The sequence below is a fragment of the Macaca mulatta genome, chromosome 1 (assembly GCF_049350105.2).
Source record: "Macaca mulatta isolate MMU2019108-1 chromosome 1, T2T-MMU8v2.0, whole genome shotgun sequence".
In the NCBI taxonomy this organism is placed as follows: Eukaryota; Metazoa; Chordata; class Mammalia; order Primates; family Cercopithecidae; genus Macaca; species Macaca mulatta.
The window spans coordinates 65,820,386-65,844,588 of NC_133406.1; the positions used below are offsets into that span (position 1 = coordinate 65,820,386).

The window sequence follows — 24,203 nt, forward strand, 5'->3', positions numbered from 1 at the left end:
CTGTTCACAGCCCTTATGAATTGAGAATATGTCCCCAGAGAAGGCAAACTGGCTACTTAAATGGTAACATTTGGAGTGTGCAAACCCTTTGTCTTTGCTTTTGTCTCCTGCTGACTTATAAGTGCTAGTATAACCAGCGAATTAGTGGAACTGTGCTTCAGGTTCAGGAACCTGGTCTTAGCTCCTTGCCTGCTGAGATTTCGAGTTAAAAGTAGAATTCTCCAAAAGCAAAACACGTAAAACTCATTTTTCCACTCTTTTGGACAAGCACATATAAGCTTTCAGGACCAGGTGGTATGCCATTGCTGGAAGTGAGATACATGCCCCAGGGAAAGTGTAATTTTAACATTCTTCCCATAGGTCTTCATCCTGTTCCTCTGCTGTGTCCAGTATCCTTTAGTCCCAGCTGCAGGGCCTATATTTAAATACCCTCATGCTTATCGCTTTGTAAGGTAGAGGAAAGGAAATGGGAATCTTAAAATGAATGAGTACACACTGAGCATCTATAAATATGTACCACATGGTCCATACCCATGAGCTCATGTAAAGGGGAACAGCCATTCATCTGAGTTCACACAGCTGTAAGTGAAAGAGCCAGCAGGTGAACCTCGCTTTGCTGGATTCTAGAACCTAAGTTTTTAAACAGTGTGGTCCTCTCCATCCAGCCCAATGCGCAGCCTGCAGTGACACTCAGGCTGGCGGGTGGAGGCGATACGAATGTGAAGACAACACTGTCTGTGCACTCTCAGAGCTTCTTCAACATTGTGAGAGTCACAAGCAGAGTTTCTGATGCAACAGCTTGGATGTGGCTGCTCTCTAAGCTCCAGGTGCTAAGGCAACCTCTGGGATCTGAGCCCAGATTCCCAGCAGGGAAAGTGTCTCCTATGTCTTAACAGTGAGAAAGTTTGGCCTGGGTATGAGGAGAAATAGAAAAAAATAATCCTCCTGGCTCAGTTCCTTTCTCCCAGTCTAAGTAGCCTTGATTTTAATGGCAGCATTTGGGACAGGGAGCTACAGCCCTAAAGATGCTGAAAAACTTGCAGCCCCTGCTATGGCCTTGCCGACTACCCCATCTCCATTGGCTGACTCCGCAGGTGGAAGCAGAGGCTTGTGACAACCCTAGCTACTTGAAATGTGGTGAGACATGGGGCTGAGGGTAGGAGAAGGGTGGGGGATAGGAATGTATTCCAGAGGGGAAGGAGTTTAAATCCCACAGTGGCCTAAGCAGCAGATCCTCACAGTGATGTGGCTCAGTTTGCAAGCTCTGAAATTAGACTGTCTTGCTTCCAATCTCAGCTCTTACTATCTGACTCTTGGCCCATTTCTTAATCTCTTTGGGTCTCAGTTTCCTCATCTAAAAAATGAGAATAATAATAGTACATACCTCTCAGAGTTATTGTGATGCTTAAGGAAAATAATTTCTAATAAATTACTTAGTGAGTGCCTACCCATCATGAGTGCTCATCATATTGGAGTCACTTTTATCATTCTTGAGAGCAGGGTGGAATCTTGGTATTTGCTGCACTGAGTGTCGGGCCTAACTGGCACATGGGAGGAGCTTGACATGGGTTTATAGGACAATGAGTAAGGGTCAGTCTCATGGAGCACCCCTCCTTCTTCAGCCAGATCCCCTTCCTGAACTTCTTTGCTCCAGATGTGAGCTGGACTCTGCATGCGGCTCTCTCCCGCCCACCTCAGGAACAGGAGGGCAGCCTTATAAACCTTCTTTGTGCAGTGATCATGACCAGGGCCAAGGACAGGGGAACAAGAGCCTGATTGGAAACAATATCTCCATTTCCAGGGAAACTGGCCGGACGTTCCTGCCTGCTGTTCTCCTAGGTCAGGTTCCACAGACACTTCAAAGCCTGCATGAGCCAAAGAATAACGTGGATGGGCCGGCAGCCGCCCGGCGGATGCTCTGGTTGTAATAAAACAGGGCTCCCAACAGGACTCCTTTGATGGCTCCAAATGTTGCTTTAGGATCCTCTGAAAGGTTCCGCTGACAGAGGGAGTGTATTATTCATGGCACAGCGGCTGGCTGGCTCTGATCCCTCCGGCCCCAGTCTTTCCCGGGTCGTGAAAAGATCAAACTTCTACCTGGAAGTAGCCGCTTACCTTTCAGGTCCTGAGGGTTGTCAATGATAAAATTGCCATTCCACACCACAGCGAAATCCACGGCCAGGTTGCTGATGTCCATGCCATCATACTGGTACTGTAGGGAGACGGGCAGAGGCACGGGGCTCACGCGACTCTCTATCACAGGGGTCAGGGATGCAGGGAAACCCTGCGTGCCGCTCAGATTATTCCCATGATGCCCTTTCCCTGGATCCCAGTCACTAATGCCAATAGAATCCCACCCAAGCCTCCTGGGTTGGCATTCAGTTCCCCGCATAATCAAATGCAAACCGACTCCTCCAGCCTTCTCCTCCACAACTCTCCTGTGGAAAGCTTTGAATCTACTGTTCTCCAAACACATCTTCTTAAGCCCGTCTCCGTCTTTGTTGAGTTCCTGTCTCATAAGGAATGCAACCCTCTCCTTACAACCTCCAACCTTTTAGCCCACCGTATTCTTCCAGCCCAGTTCAGCTCTACTTTCCCCAGGAGTCCTCTCCGACCACCCTGCAGACCTGTCCCAAACTGTCCGTCCCCTGGTGTTGCCACTTTCTGTCTTGCACTGGATCTGCTGTGCCTCTTTTCACGTGTCTCCATAGAAAGTCCATATGTCTCCGGAGGCAGAGGTAATGCCCTCTTACTACTCTTGTAAGGCCGAGAGTCTCATCAAGCAGTCACCCGGCCAATCCCTGCGGTGGCCCTCTATTTCCACACGAGCCTTATTTTAGCCAACGGTCCACTAGGGAGAAGCGCCCACAGCTTTCTGGGCACACATCTCATCAGCCCTACCACTAAAGTCCTCTAGCTGTGGCCAGGAGTTTATGACTTTCTCTCTTGTGCTGATCCCACAGAAGACATGTATGCCCTTCACACACTTCAGAAATAACACCCCTGGGTGGCCAGTCCTGGCACCCTGTGAAGGAGACCTCGGGGCATCTCCCCGATCCCCCACTCTTCAGCTCTGAAGGGCATGTCACTGTCAGCCTTCTGCTCCCGCCCTCCCCTGCCCCTGCCTCCCTTTGTTGTGTCCCGTTTCTTTCTCATCTGCCTTCCCCTTGCGCTTGGCGGCCTTCTGCCGATTACAAATTCTATCAAGCGCCTGTGACCTGGGAATCTGACAGCTCCCTGATAAGAGGCCCAGATTCCCTTTATCTCTCCCAGGCGAATTAGCTTCCCTCAACACCTTTGTCACTTCCTCCTCTCCCGCATCTCCAGCTGACCCCCCACAGTGGGAGACAGGGAGCTGGCAGACAAAAAGATCTTCTTGGGGTTAGTATTATAATTAAACACCTCATGCTCTCTGTCTACCATTCAGGATTGGTTTAACCCTTGCTGCTCTTGAAATTCACTGCTTCCTCCTTCCCCCTCCTCCCACCTCCCCTCTTCCCATCGCACTTCCTGTTCCTCTCTTCTCCAGCTTTCGCCTGCGGAGCACTCTCCCGGTGATTCACTCCCTGAACAGGGATAGGAATGGGGTGTGGGGTGGAGTTGACTTGCTCTGGCTCAAGTTTCACTGAAGACAAAAAGAGGTGCTCTTTCAACTTCAGAAAGGTCCATGATGTGATTATTTGACAATGCACGCCTGTATCAAACATCTCATGTAGCCCATAAATGCATACACCTACTGTGTACCCACAAAAATTAAAAATAAAAAAAATTAAAATTTAAAAAGTCAACTTCAGAAAGGGCACAAAGATCTCAGTGTCTGCCATGAGGGTCCTCATGAAACTGTCTCCTCTGGCACCAGACACCTGCTCTGCTCTGGCTCAGCGGCTAGGGTGCTGGCTGGCTCCTGCGACCCTGGGGATGTGGGCTTACCCTGTGAACCTTGAAGGCTCTGGAAGCCAGGGCTGGCCACACTGAGGCCCCAGCACGAGTGTGAGAGGAAGCCCTCCTCCAGGCAGGGCCCAGCCTGAGTTCTCTTACCGAGCTGTTCTGGCACTGAACGCTGGAGCTGTTGAAGCGCAGGGCAGGGACCCGGTGGATGGCCCCTTGTATGTTGAGGACACACTCGTAGCCTCGCTGGCCGGACTGCGGCTGGGGCAGGTTTCGCGCCTTCAGGGTGATTGGCTTTACCTCCCCGACTGGAATCAAGATCTCCTCCGTGGGCACCAGCTGGGGACAGTCCTGGGGGAACACACGAAGAGGCTCCATCGGTCCCCTGTTCATGCTGTACTACATGCCTGGGCCAGGCAGGCCCCTCTTGTATCAGGCGGGCTGCCCAAGAGCAGAACATCACCTCATGTAAGGCCCGTGGAGTGGGCAGGGAAAATGGAATCGCTCTTAGCTCCTGGGCTTTGATATTGTCATCCCCATCCCACAAGTTGTCCTGTATCTGCTGTGTGTGTTACAATGCAGGAATTAATTTTCAAGCACAGTGTGGCAGGCTGTGGATTTTATCTCCTGAGACACTGGATAAAAGAGCCTCCACGTGTCCCTGTCCCCAACCTGGCACCCCTACCTCTGGGTTTCATCTCGTTTCCCGGCTCCAGATACTCGGCCCCTTGCATTGTCCAATGCCTGGGGCGTCCGTTATCAGCAGCTTCAGCTTCCCGGCACCGACTGAGCTGGGCTTTCCAGGAGGTGGATCAAGCCCTCCCAGCAATACTCTAAACACTTGCTCTGGTTTTTTTTTTTTTTTTTTTTTTTTTTTTTCTTTTTTTAAATCTCATTTCATTACCAGGCCCTGCATGAATGCCATGTTGTTTTGGAAAACAAAACCAAAGAGAAAGTCTTGGTAGGGAGGGGCTTTGGGAAGGACCATGAGAGAGAGACAGTGAGAAAGACAGATTGATTTTCTGGAGTTCCATGACTAGATGCCGATTCTCCACCAGAGGTCAAAGGGCCACCCCACTGTGCCAATCTCCTCTTTCTCCTTCTCTCCTCGGGAAGATGAGCCCAGTAGCCCCTGGCAGTGATGATGTGGGAACCACCTCCACGGGGAATCACTAGCGAAATTCTCACAGAAGGCTTCCCTTTCTCTGTCCCCTTCTCCTGGGCAGTCGTTCTTAGGGGGAACTTCTGGGAATGTCTGGGGGCTGATGCTGCTACAGGGCCTGCAGAGAGTGTTACTGGTATTGATGCCAGGGGCTAAGATTGCTGGACTTCCTACAAGGTGTAGGACGTGTTCAATGACAAAAATATTGTCCTCCTAATGGCAAATGCAATAATTAAGAAGCCTTGTACAATGCCGGCACAGCCTCACACAGGGAATCTCTTGGGGCCGCCTCTTGTCACGGTGTGGCTCAGGCTGTTGCCTCTTTTCTCTGGGCCCCACTTGCAAGCCATTCAGCATCTGGCCCCTGCCTACCTCCCTCTGAACTCTGTGGTTCTTGCACATAATAGTCCAGCCATACTGAATGTACGGTTAACTCTGAGATTCCGTCTCCCTTACAGGATCTGCCTCTGGCCCTTTGAACACGCTTTTCCATCTATCAGAAACACTCACTCCTGCCTGTCTTCCTCCTGCTGCTGCCTGACTTCAACCCCTCTTTCAGTTGATTACCTCTTCTTTTACTTTTTTGTTTTTTTAATCATCACCTTCTCTGAGAATGAATAATTGATTACCTCTTAATCAGCCTTCGAACTCGGCCCAGTTTCTTCTCTGCAAGGCCGTCCCTGACCCTGTCCCCGCAATGGCTTCAGGATGGGTTATGAATATTCACCCATGATTGCTTTTGACCCACAGAATTACAATTTCTTGATTTGCTTTCCTCACTGGGCTGTGAGCTTCTTGAGGATTAGGCTGCATCTTACTCACCGCCATCTCCCCAATCTTTCTGCCAGTGCTCGACATGTAATGGACACTTGGTCATTGCTTGTGGGAGGGTAAATGGAAAATAAAATAAAGCGACCTGTGAAAAAATCTTTTTTTTAAGCTCCAACTTTGTAGATTCTTTAGAGATGAGGTAAAGCCTGCCTTCTGGACTTGAAGAGACTTGAGAAGGCATTCGGTTCTCAAAAGCCGGAGTTGGAAATAGTCATAGGTTTTGGAGTCACGTGATTTCTAAAGTGGCATGTCTGCATTTACTAAGGACAATTTATGAAGAACTCGATCCGGGGGAAATTCTGCACAGAAACCTACCTAAGAGGGTCTGGACACACCTGCAGGCTTACTGGTGTCATCCTTTGTCAGCTGGCCACCTGCATGTGAGGACTCCAGGCAGGCAGGGCCTCCACGAGAGAGAATCATAAGGCAATCCCAGAACAGATGGGTCCCTGTTTAGGAGCCAGTCACTCAAGCTGCCAACTCATAAACTTGCTCTTTACTGCACTTTTACTTTCATTCCCTGCAGGCACTCTTGACAGACTCTTTCATATATTTATAGCCAAAAAAAAAAAAAGATGAGCACCACTTTAGGGAAGCCCAGGCATCTCATGGAAAAGGAGATAACACTTCCTGTTAGCAGCTAAAAAATCTCCATCAAATCTAATGTTAGAATTTAAGTTGGAAATAAGGCTGAGGTATAATGGTCTCTCTCTCTCTCTCTCTCTCCCTGTGTGTGTGTGTGTGTGTGTGTGTGTGTGTGTGTGTGAGAGAGAGAGAGAGAGAGACAGAGAGAGAGAGTAAGAGAGAGAGAAATTTTCTTACTCCAAACCAGCTGATGAATTGTAAATGATGAGCAGTTGTTTTTCATCTCTAATGAGCTTAGACAACAAATTCAGATTTCAGTAGCAGGATCTTAAAGATGTGCTTTTGGAAGTATGATGTCTGGGGTTAGTAAAAAAAAAGATTGTTGAATCCTTTTAACTTGGACCAAAAAAACGTATACTTTTATATAGATGTTCTGTGTAATACCTATATATAACACAAATGTTACCTATATGTAACACACACACACTTTCACCTTTTCGGCTTGGCTAAGTCCAGTCCAGCCTGGAGGTTGGAGAATCATGAGTAGACTTTATGAGTACTATTATATGAGGTTTTTTTTAAGGGATTCTAGAATTTTAGGACATTTCCCATGGTCTGCTGTTTCAGATTTTTTAGAATGAAATTTAAGGATAACAATTAAGGTCTTCCCAAATGCTGAACTAGGCCCCAAGATTGCCCTCGTAGAAAAAGAAAGTCTTATGCTTTGTTTCTTTATTTGGCGATTACTCTCAGGTCAGACAGAATAGGATTTTTTCCCTTCTATTCTCTAAGGCAAAGGAAAGAAGTGGTTGGTGCCCCAGGTACGCTTTCTTCATCTTGAGAAACAGGTAGACACAGAGCTTTCGGGTTGTGAGATGATTCTGGTGAGTATATTCATGAAAGATCTGTGAATCTTGGGTGGAAATTGCAGTGGTAAGGGCTGAAAGTGGGTGGAGGAGACTGGCATCCCATAAAATAGCCAAGTTGTTGAAACTTCAATATCTGTGGGGCTTGAGGATGGTGAAGGGTTTAATTAGATACAATGAGGCCCCTTCCAACCTGTTTGCTTCTGTGGGTATATACACACACAAGCACACACATGTGTACGTACACATATAGTACCTGTCTTATGAACAAGAAAGCAAATCATCCTAAGATGCTTTTCCTGCAGAATGTTAAGACTGTTGTTCACATTCTTAAAATACTGATTGCTACCTCGGATCCTCACAGCCTTCTGAGTGATCTCTTTGGGTCATCTTCGTTCTCTTCTGTCTCTAGGCCAACTGGAGTCAGAATCACCTCCTCAGCAGCAATCTTAGTTTAAACCAAGACTTAAACTTGTGGGAATATCCCAGGGGTGGAGGTAGGCTGGGGAAGAGGAAACAGGTGCAGGGAGAGCAGGGACCTTGGTGTAGGAGCCCTACGAGTCTTGGGCTCACACTGCCCACCCGTTTAGCTGTGCTCTGCCAGCTTTCTGTGCTGGGGACCCTTTAGCCTTTTGAGACAACTTCTCCCATGTGGAAATGGCATTATCTTCACCCACTGGACTTCAAAGAGAGAGCAGCCAGCATCCTGGGAAGCTAATCGGATTTATTTGGTTCTATCTTTCCCCGGGACAGGGCATAAAGGAGATATTTATGTATCTACATCTCACTAGGCCTGGTTTAGCCATGGAGGGAGATGAGCTTTAAAAGCTGAAAGGCATACATCTTCCCGTGCACACCCGCTTGCTAACACCATGTCACAGCCTGATCTGGCCCAGGGAGGAAGAGATCTGGGGGGGCCCCGTCAGAGATCTGCTGGGCTCTGAGTGCTGGAAAGGTCTGACTCATTACCTTAAGAGAACTTCACAGATGGTTTAATTGAAAGTCAATTTCCTCATCTATAAAATGGTGCCAATAATATCTGACAAACCTAGATTGCGTGAAGGAGGAATATCAATGTGTGTTGTAAGTGGTAATATGCTGGATTAACAATTGTTAATATTACTGTCTATTCGTCGTGTGTGTGTGTGCACGCGTGTGTGTGTGAATGCAGAATCAGTGGACTTTAACTTATTCAAGTTTGAAAAATTGTCTCTGAATCCTAATTTCTGCATTTATTTGATGATCATAGGAAAGCTGTTTAACTTATTTAAACCTCAGTCTATTCATCTATAATATCCACTTCATAGAGTACTTAAGGTTAAATTATATATATATGCTGCATATATAATAAGTACTAATATTTTTATTTTTGACTTGCATTTGCTCTAGCACAGCTGTTCTTCATTGTCAAGCCTAAGGATGGAATTGGTCCATCAGGCTTCTGGAAAGATGTGGGCAGATTTACCTCACATGCTGGCTGTCTTTTTATCTGGAAATGGCACCACTGACCCATCTTCTATGGGCAGTTTCTCCATCTGTGGAGATGGATTTGTGCTGGCTCATCCATAGCCTGAACCCTAATGACCAATAGCGAAGGACCAGGTTGAAGTCAGGCCAGCAAGTGTGGCTGTGACCATGGAAACAAACAAGCTCACAGGCCCTGATTTTCTGTAGAAAGCATACCGTACTCAGCTTTTTTGGATGCCTGAGTTCTCTGTAGCCTTGGGCAAAATCCCGACATTTTTAGCTTTCTGGCTACTACAGATGTCAAATATAAATTACATGAAATTGCAGGGCTGTTGTGAGAATCCATTGAAATTCCAAATGTCAGTGGTTCTCAATCTTTAGCCTCATCTGGGATGTGTCCCAAGATTTTGAATTTCTATGAGTTCCCAGGTGATGCTGCTGCTGCTGGTCCCTAAGCACACTTTGAGAACTTCTGGCACATGTGAAGAAATTATAAATGTGTGATACATTAATGTTGCTATATTAATCAATGGAGCTAATCAGTTATATATTGTTTCTAGGAAGCAGACAGACATAAGATTTTGATTCAAAGTTGGGAAGGGAGGCTTACTGGAATTCTAAAATAGATATTCTAGGAACCCCTAAAGAGACAGCTAAGGGATTTCCAGTTAGCTGGAAATCTAGGGGATTCTAGTTCCGCAAACTACATGAAAATATCAGCTGGGATGCCTGAGAGAGTAAGGGACACCCTACCCAAGTTGGGCACGTGCATCTTTGCTGTTCCTCAAATTTTCAGGGATAAGGTTCTCCTAAAGCAGAACTTTGGACAGAAAAGAGTGGGGCCTGGCTGCTGTTTGCTGAAAAGGAACATGTGGCCGGTTGTGGTTAAGAGCTAAAGCAGTATTTTAGGAAGCCCCGGAAGTGGCCCTGGCAACCTCGCTGAGAATCTGCATCCTGTTTCCTTTCCTGAGCAAAGTTGGGAGCTGGATGGAGTCTGGGCTTCCCTCACAGCCCTCCGGACAGTCAATTCCTGGGGCCATGCCAGGGACCAATGCACGGGAGCATAAGAGAGAGAGCAGCCATCCACCATTCCTACTCAAGGCAATGGGGAGATGAAGGGAGACAAAGGGGACTGCTCTTCCCCAACCCTAAGACACAGACATCAAGGAGAGAAAATGAAACAAAAGGAGGTGGGGAGTCTCTGAGTTTGCCCGCAGGTCCCTTTTGTTATTAATTTAATCCTGAGTTGCAGGGAGGCAACAGTTTCTCTTGGCCCAGCCCTGGAATGTTGAATCTCTCATCCATGGCTGACAGGGAGCTGTATTTCAGTGACTTCTGAACGGTGTGAGGAAGGCCGGGCCTGCTTCCAATTAGCCTGCAGGGGCTCAGCTCTCTGGCCGCCACACACACCCCAGCAGAGTTTATTTATCTTGCTTTGAGTGACACTCTCGTGCCCTTGCTCCAGCTGCAGGTCGCTTTCAGGCTTGGCTTTGGGTTTCTCTTGGCCTGAGGCGGGCAGCCTCAGGAGAAAGTGGAGCAGCTGCTCTTTCTTGTCTAGATTTGTACTTCACCCAATCTCTCTGTATCCTGGGGGCCACCTCAATCTATTTTATTAAGGAACTTTCAAAGTGGTCCATGTCAAGGTTAGTTTCTGAGACTATGTCTCACACTCTCACTGCCCAGACTTCACCCCTGCGCAGGCCTCCCATGGTGGCACTGCTGTTCCTGGCTAGGTCTGCCCCTCTAAGCCATTCTTCCATTGGCTCCCAAGCTGTGGTGCCCACTCCCACCCCTCCCTGCAGTTCTGCCCTTTTCTCTGAGTGAGAGCAGTTTCACACCCTTGCAGAATTCCAGGGCTAGAATTAATCTCCAGTGTCCAGGAAGGCTGGTGTACAGTTTTTAGGGCAGCTGCATCAAAGCATACCAACTGGCTAGAGGAAAATGCTTTTCTGAAAGGTTCTCAGGGCACTAGATGCCTAGTTTCGTCACGCTGAGGCACCCGTGGATGGGTCTGTTTGAAAAGCCACCTGTGGCGCCTATGTTTTTCCCTTTCGAGACAGGCAAATTCCATTTTTCTGACTGAACATAACACCTGTTGTTTCATAAACGAAGAAGAGTTCGAGGGGGTATGTGTTTGAGAAACATTTCAGAGTCGATTTTCTTATGCTTAGCCATGGAAGCAACCAGCACTGCTATCAAGATTAGAAGACACGAGACTCCATTACTTGAAATCTTAGACAAATTGACACAATTGCCATCAATGGGATTCAAATAGAGATGTCATTGGTTCATCCATTCTTTCATGCATGTATGCATTCTACAAACATTTGCTAAATAAGACACTGAAGATTTAAAGATAAGATGTAGTCCTTGCCTTCAAGGAGCTTGTAGTCTAGCGCAAGAGGAAGATGTGTATAGAAAGGCTATAGTAGGCCGGGTGCGGTGGCTTACACCTGTAACCCCAACACTTTCAGAGCCCAAGGCAGGTGGATCATGAGGTCAAGAGATCGAGACCATCCTGGCCAACATGGTGAAACCCTGTCTCTACTAAAAATACAAAAATTTGCTGGGCATGGTGGTGTGCCCCTGTAGTCCCAGCTACTCAGGTGGCTGAGGCAGGAGAATCGCTTGAACCCGGGAGGCAGTGATTGCAGTGAGCTGAGATCACGCCATTGCACTCCAGCCTGGCGACACAGTGAGAATTCGAATCAAAAAAAAAAAAAAAAGAAAGACTACAGTAGTATATAAAAATGCTACATTTTCACTTATTACCATTTTTGGATTTTCTAAAATATAGAGTAAGAGAGGAATATGCATATATGCACACATGCATTTGGGCGACTACGTAAGGTCTCTATAGTTGTTCAAACCCAACTGGCCACCCCGGGGTACGAAAAGCATTTGACACAAGAAAGGGAGACTGAGCAACCAGGCTTCACTGTCCTGAGACATGCTATGAATATGTAAGAAAGTTGACATCAGTGAATAATCATTGAATGGAGTATCCATTAGAAAGATAAGAAATTTGATATTTCACTGTGTTGCTCACAAAGGTGTGTCAGGCTTTAGGGACGGAGCTTCGACTATAATAAAACAGGACTTTTAGCAATGCCTGGTTCTTTTCACTAGCTGAATTTTTCTCACTTTCTACAAGGCCACCCACCCAGTTATACATCAGAGTCAAAGAATCACTGAATTTTAGAGTTGGAAGAGAAGTTGGCATGAAAGAATGGTTGGGAGTGAATGTTCTATTGAACTAGACTATGTCTGCAGCCAAGCAAAGGGCTAGACTCAAAGAATAAATGCCATTCACTACACTCTTCTAGACCAGGGAGTCTGTTTGGTTGAATATGTTTCCTCTAAGCTTTCAGTCTCAACCCCCAGTTACCTTTGCGCTTTTGAATGCATAGAGTCTTAGGAGTCTAGTAGATATAGCCTCTGCCTCTGGGGTCATTTGCTGCTACTTTTTTCAGCTTTATAATAACAGGCTTTCTAGCATGTAGAATTTCTGGCAAGATGGCCAAGATGGACCAGGGCAAGAAAATGGCCAAGCCATTGGACTGACCATCTAAGGAGGGAGGGGCCACTCAGACTCACTGGGAACACTGCCATGTTAGGGTGAGCCCTTCTTACCTCTGAAATATTGATCCGGCCCTCCTGGAAGGAGCAGGTGGTAGGGTCATGAGTGCAGAGGTTGCGGTACTTGCACCAGTGGCAGCGGAAGGCGCTGTTGACACAGGACAGGCACCTGCAAGGACAGAGATGGTGAGAGGCAAAGAAGAGAACAAAGAGGGAAGGTGGCATGTGTCATGATAGAAGTCTGTTAACCTGTGTTTAAATCCTAGTCTCATTCTCAGGAGGGAGGACTGGTGGGCCATCCTTTAGCCTCGAGAATTGTGGATTCTCCATCCATCATATTCGTGGGAACAGAAAATTGGAAAGAAAATGAGACCAGATAATAGTATAGTATAACTTTTACAAAGCAGGGGTGTGCTTGTATAAGCTCATGAGAACTTTTTATTCACATTTTCAGGAATTTTGCAAGCTGGTAGATATCATGGTAGTAGTTTGAAATCGGCCATGGTGGAAATAGTTGCGCCACAGAATTTGGCAATGCTGCAAACTAGGTTTTCTTCTGAATGCTGGTGGCTAAACATTTCCCAATATTTCACTGTTTGTAAAGACAGGGTAGCCGACAGAGCACAGGGAAAGGAGTTCGGCAGATCTGATTATAGACTTGCCTCTGCCGCTGACACTGGGGTCACACTGAGTAAGTCACTTCACCCTCTGAGTTGGAGCATCTTCATCTGCCTGTAATAAAACATTCCTGACTGTGCCACAGGGCTGTTTGGTGTCAAATGAGATAATGTATAGAAAATGATTTTGAAAAGTGCCATGCTAAATGTGAGTATTATTGTCAAGTGCTTAAATTACCTATTATTTCAACCTCTTAAACAACATTTGATGTTAACGATTGGTTCATATCATCTGTGTTATTGGGCTTGGGGGAGCAAACAGTATTAAGTGGTAACTCTGTCCCACTCCCCCAGGCACGGAACAATAGGATATGTGTGTGGTATGTGGTTTTCTTGCCAGGGTGAGCACTTCTTTACTTCCAGTTTCACCTGGAGACTGTGTATATTCTTTTGGCTCTCTGTGTGTGATCAGGTCATTGTAATGGAAATGAGTTTTGCAGGTGGGGTTAGTCTTGCTCCTCCTTGCAGTCCCCCTACTCTAGTCTTGCACAACTAGGCCAATCTGGAATGGACAGGACCAGGTCTGCAGTCTGGCGCCACCTGGTGGGGCTCTGATTACATTTAAGTGGTTGGGGCTTGATCCAGGGGTCACCGGCTCACAGGCCATAGTATGTTAGGTTTGTTAGCCCATTTACACTTCATCTTCCCATGCAGAGCATTTTTATCCCATTCTCCATTGCCCAGACTTTTTTAGCTTCTAAGCTTCATGCTATCTCATGTACTCTCAGATAGGCTGGTTCTTGGTAACATCTTACGATTCAGCAAATAAATAATGAAAATGGATCAAAGGCCTCGGGAGGATGGTTATTGGGGCTCTAGCTACATGTGGCTCTTCCACTGGCTATCTTTGTGACCTTTATTGTAGCACTAATCTTTCTGTGGGTCTCAGTTTACTTTTATTAAAGTAAATTATTGAAAGGAGGGGACTATACTTGATTCCATGAATTTTAACTGAATTCCAGTAAAGAAGGGCAAGAGAGACAGTGTTTGGCATTAAAATGGAATCTTTGCTGTCAAGGAGACCTGCTTTTTTTTTTTTTCTGTTAAAACTTGCTGCCTGTGACAGCATCTGTGTTGCCATAGCAATACATATTTGAAAGTGGTGACATCATACTGGGTTGCCATGGAGATAAGATTGCTCTCACAAATAATAGATTCCATCACCACCATGTTGGAGTTTGAGAAGGAGGTAAGAGGTTCTGTTGCCAAGATGCTTGCCATTCCCAAAGCAGGGTTTGCTGGGATTCAAATGCAGTGGTTAGAGGGCAACTTTGTCTATTTCAGCTTCAGTCCCTTTCTGGCCTCCCTGGTTCCTGCCAGGCCTTTTCAATAACTTGTTCTGTCTTTCTCAGTACATCTATTTATTTGTCCCAATGGGGCTCCTTCCTTGACTAATGTAGAGACCAAAGAACTCCAGAAGATTATTCTAATTATGAAAATCAAATTCAGAAAAATGGAGAATAAGGAGGACTAGCTTATTTGCCTCTTCTAATGACTAAAGATTCCTTTAGGGTTTAGCTGCAAACAGACCCTCTCCCCATCTTGATTGCTGAGTCCATCATGCCCATAGCTTGGACCCTACAGACTGGATACCCCTGAAGTCCTGACTATGATGTGGATCCCAAGTGGTTCCTGCCCTGGGCAATAGGAAAGATGAGTCTGTAAACATTGCGAATCACTGCCTCCTCTGATATGGAGCTGTTCATTGACCTTTCCCCTTGCTGAATGTCCAGGGTTTTTGGTCCTATGACCCTTATGTGGCTCTATTACAGAGGCCTGTGCTTCCTTCTTTCTAAACCAAATGGTGTATGAGTTCCCAGCTTCTGTGGAAAGGGTCTCAGTTTCTCTACCAGAGAGGATCAGCAGAAACTAAATAGGGGTTTCACTCCCTCCATTTCTGCTTTTTCCTTGTGAAATGTTCCCAGCTTATAACACAGTTGTGGAGTCTTATAGCGTGTGGGCACCAATTGGCAGACATTCAGCTGCTGGAATGGCTGGTGAGGTCAGTAGAACCAAAGTCAAGCCACACTGAAGGCTGTGGTTTGGCCTGTCTGGTTTCCCTTCCTCTGAAAAATTTTGAAGGATGTATTTAAAAAATGATGGAGTGAAGGTCTCTGCTCTACCTCCCCATCGAGGTCTTTTTATCATGTGCTGAGAGAGGCTACTTTCCCCCTTCCCTGTTCCTCCTCTGTGGGTGACTGTGTGCATAGCCGAGTCCCTATCTCAGAATCCCTCTTCATCAGGTTGTGAGTGACTCTACTCACTGTCAGCCTCTACCTTCAAAGTCACCACCAACTGATGGAAAATGAAGAATTTTTTTTTATGGTTCCTGTTCTATGACTCTCTTTTTACTATCATGGCCTGAGAGTTGGGGGTTAGTTGTGTTGGGGTGGCGTCCAAGGATTCAGAGACTATAGAGAGTAAATACCATTTGGTTTAATATGGTAATATTTATGTATAGTATTCTGTCCAAACAAAGTGTCAGGCCCCATGGGGAAACTGTGAGGTGACTACAACATGGTTCCTGTTCTAAAGGAGCTTAGCATCAAGGGGGAGAAACCCCAGACCCACATCCAGATCCAAAGCAAGACCCTTTCTAATAAGGACTTACAGTTGGTGGGCACTGCAGTTGTAAAACTTGAACTCGGTGCTGACAAATATCTTCCCTGTCTCCTTGGACCTCAGCTGTAGCTCCAGCCCAAACCAGTCTGGAAAAACAAACAAAAAAGGACGGGGTTGGGTAACAACGTGGGGACCCAGTGGACAGCCACAAAAATAAAATGTAAGCCATGAAGCCACCACAGGGCTCTCTTAGGATGCAGATACTATGTGGAACCTGCCTGAATCATCTCTTCTCCTCCCAAGGGACTCTCTTTGGGTAAATACCAGCCCACCCCTCAGACCCAGACTTCCTTTGCCTGCAGGGAGGAAGAAGCAGAATTCCACGGAGCCCCTTACGTTGGTCAGCCATGCTCCATTACTGAAAGGATTTCAGAAATATTAGGTCTGAGCCCCCAGTTCTGTGGAGAGATCCACTAAAAAAACTACTGAGGGAAGCCACTCCATTCCTGGGAAGGACGGGCTATCTGGAAAGATGCTGTGTTCTGTGTAGCCTTAACTGAAAGCAGAGCAAGGGTTTTCCTTCCTGAAATTCACTTTGGGGAATGACAGTTTGCTTTCAAACTTAAACAAGTTGTCTAAGCCAATATTAGTATCTGGTATAAGAAGACTGTGTGCCTGGTTCTTGTGACCCCAGCTTCCTCAGTATAGAGAAGCCCCTCATTTGTGGCTCTCATGGCAGATACTTCTTACCTTGATCCAGCGGGATGACAGGGACATCCTTGGGCCCAGGTGAGATGCAGATGACCTGGCTCCCTGACACCTGCCCCTCCACCTCCGTCAGGTTCCCAAAGGCACAAGCGATACCCGCAGATAGATCAGGAGCATCACTCACTACCAGGCTGAGCTGTGGGAGGAGCAAAGAGATGATGCCAAAGACAGACCTCAGGAGACCTGGGCTCCAGGCCCAGCCCTGCTATGACCCACTTTGCTCACTGATCTCCACTGACCTCATCTATAAAAGAAGGATGTTGGTCTAGGTGGTCTTACAGCTTTGAACACTGAAGTTACAGTCCTTAATTATTCAATGTGTGCAGGGTCAATGGTTTTTATTAATAATATTATTAATTAATTTTTCCATCTTCTCTAGCATCAGAAAGCCCTACGGGTGGGGGTGCTAGAGGGAAAGGTACCAAAATCCATCTAAGCCTCTGTTCATTTTGACATGAAAACTAATTGCAAGGCACCACGCAAACTTGAAAGCAAGTCATGAACCAAGCCCTTCACAAACAAGGCCTTAGCGATGCATGGCTCATGGGAGTAAATATCACCAACCTGGAGGTTTACCAGGAGCTCACTAGGTTGGCGGAAGATAGCTAGCTCCTCACCCTGGCTGTCATTCATTAAGAGGCTGCTTCTAAAGGTTGCGGGTTCCCTAGAGTTTCTGCTTCTCTGTTCCATGTGGGCTCTCTGTTCTCTAGCAGCTCCCTTGGAATGGACCAGTAGGTTCATAACGAGCTCAGGGGATCAGAGAAGTGGCCACCAACTGCTTGACATCTGCTATTACCTATGGGTTCCAATCATCTAGGCCAGTGGTTTTCAGCTTTTATGAATTTGAAGATCCTCCTTTTAATAGTGAAAATTATCACAGACTCTCTGAGGAATCTGCTGATGAGAAAATATTCAATGGCAAAATGCTGCTCTAAATCCATTGCACTTTTAAATGAGTTTGTACTCAAATTACCACAATACAGTATCTAAGTGGTATCTGAGTAGGTAAGAAAGGTGACTGGCTTCTTTTGCCCATGAGGTGTGCCCACAGGGTTCATGGTGATGACATCTCGGTGGCCTCCAAGTTGAGGACCATGATGGAGTAGGTAGGTTTCCCTTTGTTTTATTTTTTTAATTGTTAGTAAGGACAGGGTCTCACTATGTTCTCCAGGCTGGTCTTGAGCTCCTGGGCTCAAGCAACCCTCCCACCTCAGCCTCCCAAAGCGCTAGGATTATAGGTGTGAGCCACTGCACCCAGCCTGTAGGTTTCCCTCTGTCTTCCTATCAACACCCAGTGCTGTTTATTTGCAGTGGGTTTCTCAGTCTCAGTGGGCCTCACCTAGCCTTTCCATACATTTGTCTGCTGCTGAATCTCTGCCCCAGTTTCGTTTCCATGGGGCCAAGAGACTTAGGTACAAACTCCCCTGTTTGTTTCCTCAGCTCCCTTGGAGCCAAAAGCTCCTGGTGGGGATGAATGAACTGAAATCTTGGAAGGTTCATTAACTAATTAACATTTGTGAATGCTCATAAAACCTTCAGAATGAAATAATAATGCAGGGCCTGAGGACATCAAATATTTTGGGTTGTACCTTGACAGATAGTTAAGGGCTATTTTATTCTCTTTAATATTCTCTTTAAGCATACACTGACTTCGAATTGAGGCAGTCACTTTCTTGCTCTTATTCTTTCCTCTCTCTTTCTGTCTCTCTCTCTCTCTCTCTCACACACACACACACACACACACAACTTGCAGATTTCTTTAAGAGTGCAGCAAGTGGAGAATTGTAAATACAGCAGATACTAAAGAATGCGTTATTTGGTATTGGATTGCATTATGTTGCAGACGGTTGTTACTAAATGCAAAATCTAGATTTACCAAATAGATCAATGGGTAATGAATTTGCAGGGAAACTGGAGAATGACTATGTCCTTTACAATAGGCATTGCCATACATTTGCTATAAACATAAAGTCTCCTTACTGGATTTAAAGTCTGATCAATTTACAGATACTTGTGCAAGCGTTAATGGAGCACACCCACACAGGTGCATGCACTGTGCTCCCTCTCCCCATGCCCCTGGATGAGTTACTTACCAACCGACTGTGCTCAGATACTGAGATGCTGCTGGGATGCACTGCGAGGCTCACACACTGGCTGATGCTGGCAGCAAATCGATTGGGTTCCCAGGCCTGTTGGCATTTGTCCCTGCGGGAGCACCTGCCATAAACACAGATTCACAAGAGGTCAGGCCTCTGGGACCCATCTGTTTGGCTCCATTGTCCCCTGGGCAGGATGGGGGTTTGCTGCCCTGAGGCCTGTGTCCTATCTTCTCAAGAAGACTTTTACTGTAGTCCAGAGGGCTTTGGTGACTCCCAGACAGTCTCTGTTGCAGTTAAGGACAGACCGAGAGGGAAGAGGATTAATCCCCAACATAAGAGATGCAGTTTTGACGTAAACAATTGTTAACGGTGGAGGGTGTTCAGGTTCTTGACATCTTGAACAAAGAATTGGACGAAACACACAAACAAAGCAAGGAAGGAATGAAGGGATTTATTGAAAATGAAAGTCCACTCCACGGTGTGGGAGTGGGCCTGAGCATAGGGGCTCAAAGGCCCTGTTACCGAGTTTTGGGGAGTTTAAATACCCTCTACTTGGAGTATGTCTTATGTAAATGAAAAGGATGAAGGAAAGTTACAAAGTCATTTACAGCCAGTGTACGTCTATGGAGAGGATATTTTGCGTCAGAGCTGAAGTGTGAATCAGCCTTACGTTCCCTGCCTCCAGACCTTGTTTTCCTGCCTCAGAATGATTTTTTTTTTTTTGAGACAGAGTCTTGCTCTGTTGCCCAGGCTGGAGTGCAGTGGCAGGATCTCAGCTAACTGCAACCTCCGCCTCCCAGGTTCAGGCAATTCTCCAGCCTCAGTGTCCCTAGTACTTGGAATTACAGGCGCACGCCACCATGCCCAGCTAATTTTTGTATTTTTAGTAGAGACAGGGTTTCACCATCTTGGCCAGGATGATCTCGAACTCCTGACCGCGTGATTCACCCTCCTCGGCCTCCCAAAGTGCTGAGATTACAGGTGTGAGCCACTGCAGCCGGCCCTAGAATGACTCTTTACAGTACTGTGGGATGCTGAGACCAAAGAGTGAGGGCAGCCTGCAGGACCTGAAAAGCAGTACAGCCATGGAAAAGCAAATGAACTTTGGGGCCAAAGAGCCCGGGTTCCAACCCCAGACCTGTTACCTACTAGCTGTGACCCCTTGGACAAGCTACTTAATCTCTCTCTGCCTCAGTTTCCTCAACTGTAAAAAAAATAAGGATTGGCCAGGCACTGTGGCTCACATGTGTAATCCCAGCACTTTGGGAGGTTAAAGTGAGGAGGATTGCTTGAGCCTATGAGTTCAAGACCAGCCTGGGCAACATAGTGGAACCTCATTCTAAAAAAAAAAAAAAAAAATTAGCTGGGTGTGGTGGCACAGGCCTGTAGTCTCAGCTACTCAAGAGGCTGAGATGGGAAGGTTGCTTGAGCACAGGAGGTTGAGGCTGTAGTGAGCTGTGATTACACCACTGCACTCTCACCTGGGTGACACAGTGAGACCTTATCTCAAATAAAAAAAAAAGGATGAGGATGATGACAATACCTATTTCACAGGGTTGGTGTAAGCAGTTAGTGCTTAGAAAAGGGCCTGGCACATAGTAGGTGCCATGACAGTGTTAGCCCTTATATTATTAATATTAATGATGCTGATAATGATTCATATTCTCATTCTCCTCCAGAGAAATTTTTAAGAAAATAGGAGAGGGTCTTGGCAGTGTGGGACAGTCTGCAGATGATCTTGTGGGTGGATTAATGGCTATTTGAAGGCAGTGGCCATGTTTTATTCATTGGGATATTCTACCTGTCACATGGTATATTTTAAATAAATATTTGTGTCACGAAATAATGCCAGACAAGGCACTGCAGCCAGGGCTGCCTGTCAGAAAACTTGTTTGGCTGTTTCTCCCAACATCTTCATCTCGGGCTCTAGGCTCCCCCTGCCCACAGTGGCAGGTGGGCAGGTGACACCAGCACTCGGGAGCTTCAGGTTGCTGCCTGCCTTGCCACATGGAAACCCGCTCCATGGCTGGTGCCAGTGTATCCAAATCAAATAGCCATAGGGACACTAGCGATTCCACAATCAAGCAGTGATTCGCACCCTAACTCCCCCCAAACTCCTCCCCTCTTCCTTTTCAGGCACATAATGGATCTAAATATGAATGCTGTCAAAGAAAAGAATTATTGAGGTTTAAGTGAATCCTTAAGATAGCTCTAAAGTGAGCTCTTGACTGGAGCCTTTATCTCATTGACTCACTGAAATGGCTCTTTTTTATCATACTATTTATGGCAACAGCCCTAACAGAGATAAATAGCCTTGGAGACAATAACACACTTGCAAGAGCAAGGCATACAGAAGAGACAGGAAGGCTTCAAATCCCCCCACCCCCTCAGAGGCTCCTCAGCCCTCGGCCTCCGTTAAAGAGGCCTCCGTGGGGACCCAGGAGCTGCAGCTTCCCCCATCTCCTCATGCCCGATACCAGGCTGCTGCTCGCAGGCGGGAGAGCGCTGCAGGAGGGTCTGGTGGAGAAGAGAATGACCAGATGCAAAGAAACCTCTGGGTATAAACAGCAAAAATCTTGTTCTCCATGAGCTCTTGGGGCAGAGTAGCCGAGAGACGAGTGCCCTGGTAGGTAGCGAGGACTCTCTGAAGAGTTAAGGAGTTGAGGGAACAGAGGAAACCTGGGACTATCCTGATGTGGCTCATTCCAGCAGTCACAGCTGACCTGCACCACGAGGAAGACGGGGTGGTTTGTGGCACTGGGGAGGCCCAGGCATTGTCGATAGATCTATAGGCACTTGTTCAAGTCGGGGAAAGCAGACGTCCTTGCTGTTGAATAAATGATAATCCCCGATCTATCATTTTGGTGTGTTCGACATGGGAGAAGTGCCACAGGCACTGAAGCTGGGAGGACAGAGTGGGGGAGGCATGGGGAGTAGGAGGTACCACCAGACATGACCACTGCAGAGCTAGAGGGCAGGCCGCCCAGGGCCCTTCGCACAGAGCTGGCAGAAGGCTGTCAGGTCCTTTGGAGAAAGAAATTCTTTCGAGGAAAGACCCTGCCTGCTGGTTGGTGGGTCAGCCTCACTGCAGGGAACCAAAATTTACCTGCTTTTGCCATTCCTGGGGCACAACATGAGCATCTACCACTTGTCCGACCTAAATGGAGGCACACCATCCAGGTCTGCTAAGAGCATTTCTGCAAAACTTTATGAGGAATCTCTTACCTCCTAATCCCAAGCAGGGAACCCAGTATTCATGGGCTCAAATCCAGTCCAGATTTTGCATCTGTGAGGCGCCAGCCTCCCTCCCTCCCTCCAGAGCCCTCCCAACACCTGCTGCAGAGGCTGGAAGCCAAGAGCTATTGTGCAGGACCCTGAACTCTGGCCCTCTGCCTCCGCCTCCACCCCAAACCCAGCTCATTTCATGGAGATGCTTTGCTGGCTGGCACAGAGCCCTGGAGTTTCCAACTCCATTGGGCAACAGAATTCCTAGCCAGCTCCTGTCTTTCGGGGTTTTCACCCTTTCTCTTCCCCTGGGGCTCTTCAAATTAGAAAGTTTAAGTGTGATTTAGCATTTATATTCAGTTCGTATTCAATGGCAGATGATGAAGCCAGTTGAAGTGAGATGCAAACTTCTTGGAATCATGAAATAATGAGGCCAGAAGGGTCCTCCCAAGGGTACAGGGTCCATGATAATTATTCTGATTTGTGTAGCCTCTTCTGGGCTTCCTTATTACCAAAGCATTTATTACTTCATTTAGTCTTCACAATTCACCTGTGAAACAGGCATTTTTCCTAAACAGCAATGGAGAAACAGAGGCCTGGAGTTGTCAGAGGACCCATCCAGGGTCACACAGCAGCTAGCTGGAGTCTAAGCTTCCCAATGCCAGTGCATCACCATCTGCACACTCTTGGCACAGAGGGGCACCTATTTCAGGCTACACTGTGGAGGTTTTGGGGAAACCTAAAGACTACAGTTTCCCTTGTGAGTTCTTTCAAAGACACAAGGATATAAGCAGCTCGCTTCGGAGCAGCTGAAGGGCTGAATTTGGAAGTAAAATGAAAGAAGAGAGGCAAAGGCTCTGCACTTAGAAAGAAGGCCCACCCGTGGCCTCTTTGCCTCTTCCCATTCTCAACACTGAAGCCACGATTAGAATCACTGCTCTGAAGAGGACAATTCCTCTCTCTGCAAAATGCTGTCATTATCCCATCATTCCAGGAAAGCCCAGGTCTTCTGCATGCCAAACCCTTTTCCAGGATACCCCAAACTTACATGTTGTGGAGGGCACACCAGCCACAGTGAGGGTCCCCAGAGCTCAGGCACTCCCCACAAGTTGTATACTGCTCACATGACTCCACGGGGACCCTGGTGACCTGGCAGAGAGAGGAAAGAGGGCACGGTGAGGTTAGGCTGTGACGACTAGCAGGTGTGTGTCACAGAGTCCTGCGTCTATTCACACTTGCACTGTCAACTCCCCTAAAGAGGTAACACTGGGCAGCAGGCCATGGCCTCAATGTCCCCAATCTCTTTACCTGCATAAGGCAGGTGGTCTAAGCTGAAAGTATCTCTGAGTTGCAGGCCTAAGACTTCTTGTCTTCGCTAGAGGTAGCAGCAAAGGCTCCATCTGTTTCTGCCTGACACTAGCATCCTCCCGAGAGCTGGGCAAGCCAGCAGCAAGTACTCAAAATGGTTAACTCTGTGGAAAGGCTATTGAGTGGCACAAACTCATCTCTGAAGAGCTTTCAGCTGGGCTTGGGCTGAGACATCCTGCCTACACAGAAAACATTCAAAAAGGGAAAGGAGAAACTTTTCCCATCAAATAATATTCATAGTATGGCACAGACTCTTTACAGCCAACCAAATATACCACCTGGATCCAATTATCCCATTCTCTGATGTCTGCATTCAGTTTCTCTAGTAAATCTCCTATCCTTTGAAAAGTCTGGCTAAATGGGAACATCCACAGAAAAGAGCTGCCTGATTCTGTCTTGCCTGGAAAGTGGGAATTTGCAGATCAAGATCCTACCCCCGCAGAGAGTACAGCCCGTGTACACTCCTCCTGGTCTTCTGCTGGGGCCCTGCAGGGACTTGAGCTGGGCCTGTCTGGATATTACTCACCCCCACCTGCACAGCAGGGGTGACAAGAAAGACCAGGCAAGGGGGGTCAGAGGACTGAAGTGTTCCAGTTGATACATCCTAGGTATCTGTTGCTGGCTGGGGCAGGAGGCTGCTGGGCTGCAAAAGCATTTGCTGGGCTGGGAATGGGTTCTTATTTGTTAGGGCATAGAGGTCCCCCACCTACCAGATGTGTAAAAAGTAAAAGCATAACCTGTGGTCCAGCAGCACAGTGTTCTGCCTCTGGCAGGGAGACAAAGGATATGATGGAGACAACTTCACGCCATCCTCCTGAGAGGTTCAGGACGGATCCTAACACTATTCACTCAGCAAATGTTTATCAGATGTCAACGCTGTGGAGCTCTGGTGCTAAGCAATAGGGAAACGATAGCGAACAGCACACAGATTCTGCCCTCCCAGAACCCTACAGTCCAGTGGGAGTTGTTAATTACAAACCGAGACTTGCTCTACATTGTGCTGAGTTTTTGTTGTGTGGGATTGCTGTGAGTGCTGAAGGTTTGGGGAACTTAGAGAAGAGGTGACCAGTGGGGTAGGGGTGCCTTGAAGGGTAAGGGTGGGGGGGTCAGATGCAGAGACCTGGAA

The 24,203-nt window shown here is 47.1% G+C and overlaps 1 protein-coding gene across 2 annotated transcripts in view; it reads right to left on the reverse strand.

Moving 5' to 3' along the window:
* PLXNA2 (plexin A2) overlaps positions 1–24,203 on the reverse strand; it is a 217,436-nt gene that overhangs the window by 53,939 nt on the left and 139,294 nt on the right. For both annotated transcript variants that reach the window (XM_001110951.5, XM_077937065.1), the window contains exons 5-11: positions 22,758–22,858; positions 18,479–18,602; positions 16,368–16,521; positions 15,667–15,763; positions 12,433–12,547; positions 4,039–4,239; positions 2,116–2,212 (exon numbers count right to left, since the gene is read on the reverse strand). In XM_001110951.5, coding sequence (XP_001110951.4) covers positions 2,116–2,212; positions 4,039–4,239; positions 12,433–12,547; positions 15,667–15,763; positions 16,368–16,521; positions 18,479–18,602; positions 22,758–22,858 — 889 coding nt within the window. The remainder of the gene's footprint in view (positions 1–2,115; positions 2,213–4,038; positions 4,240–12,432; positions 12,548–15,666; positions 15,764–16,367; positions 16,522–18,478; positions 18,603–22,757; positions 22,859–24,203) is intronic.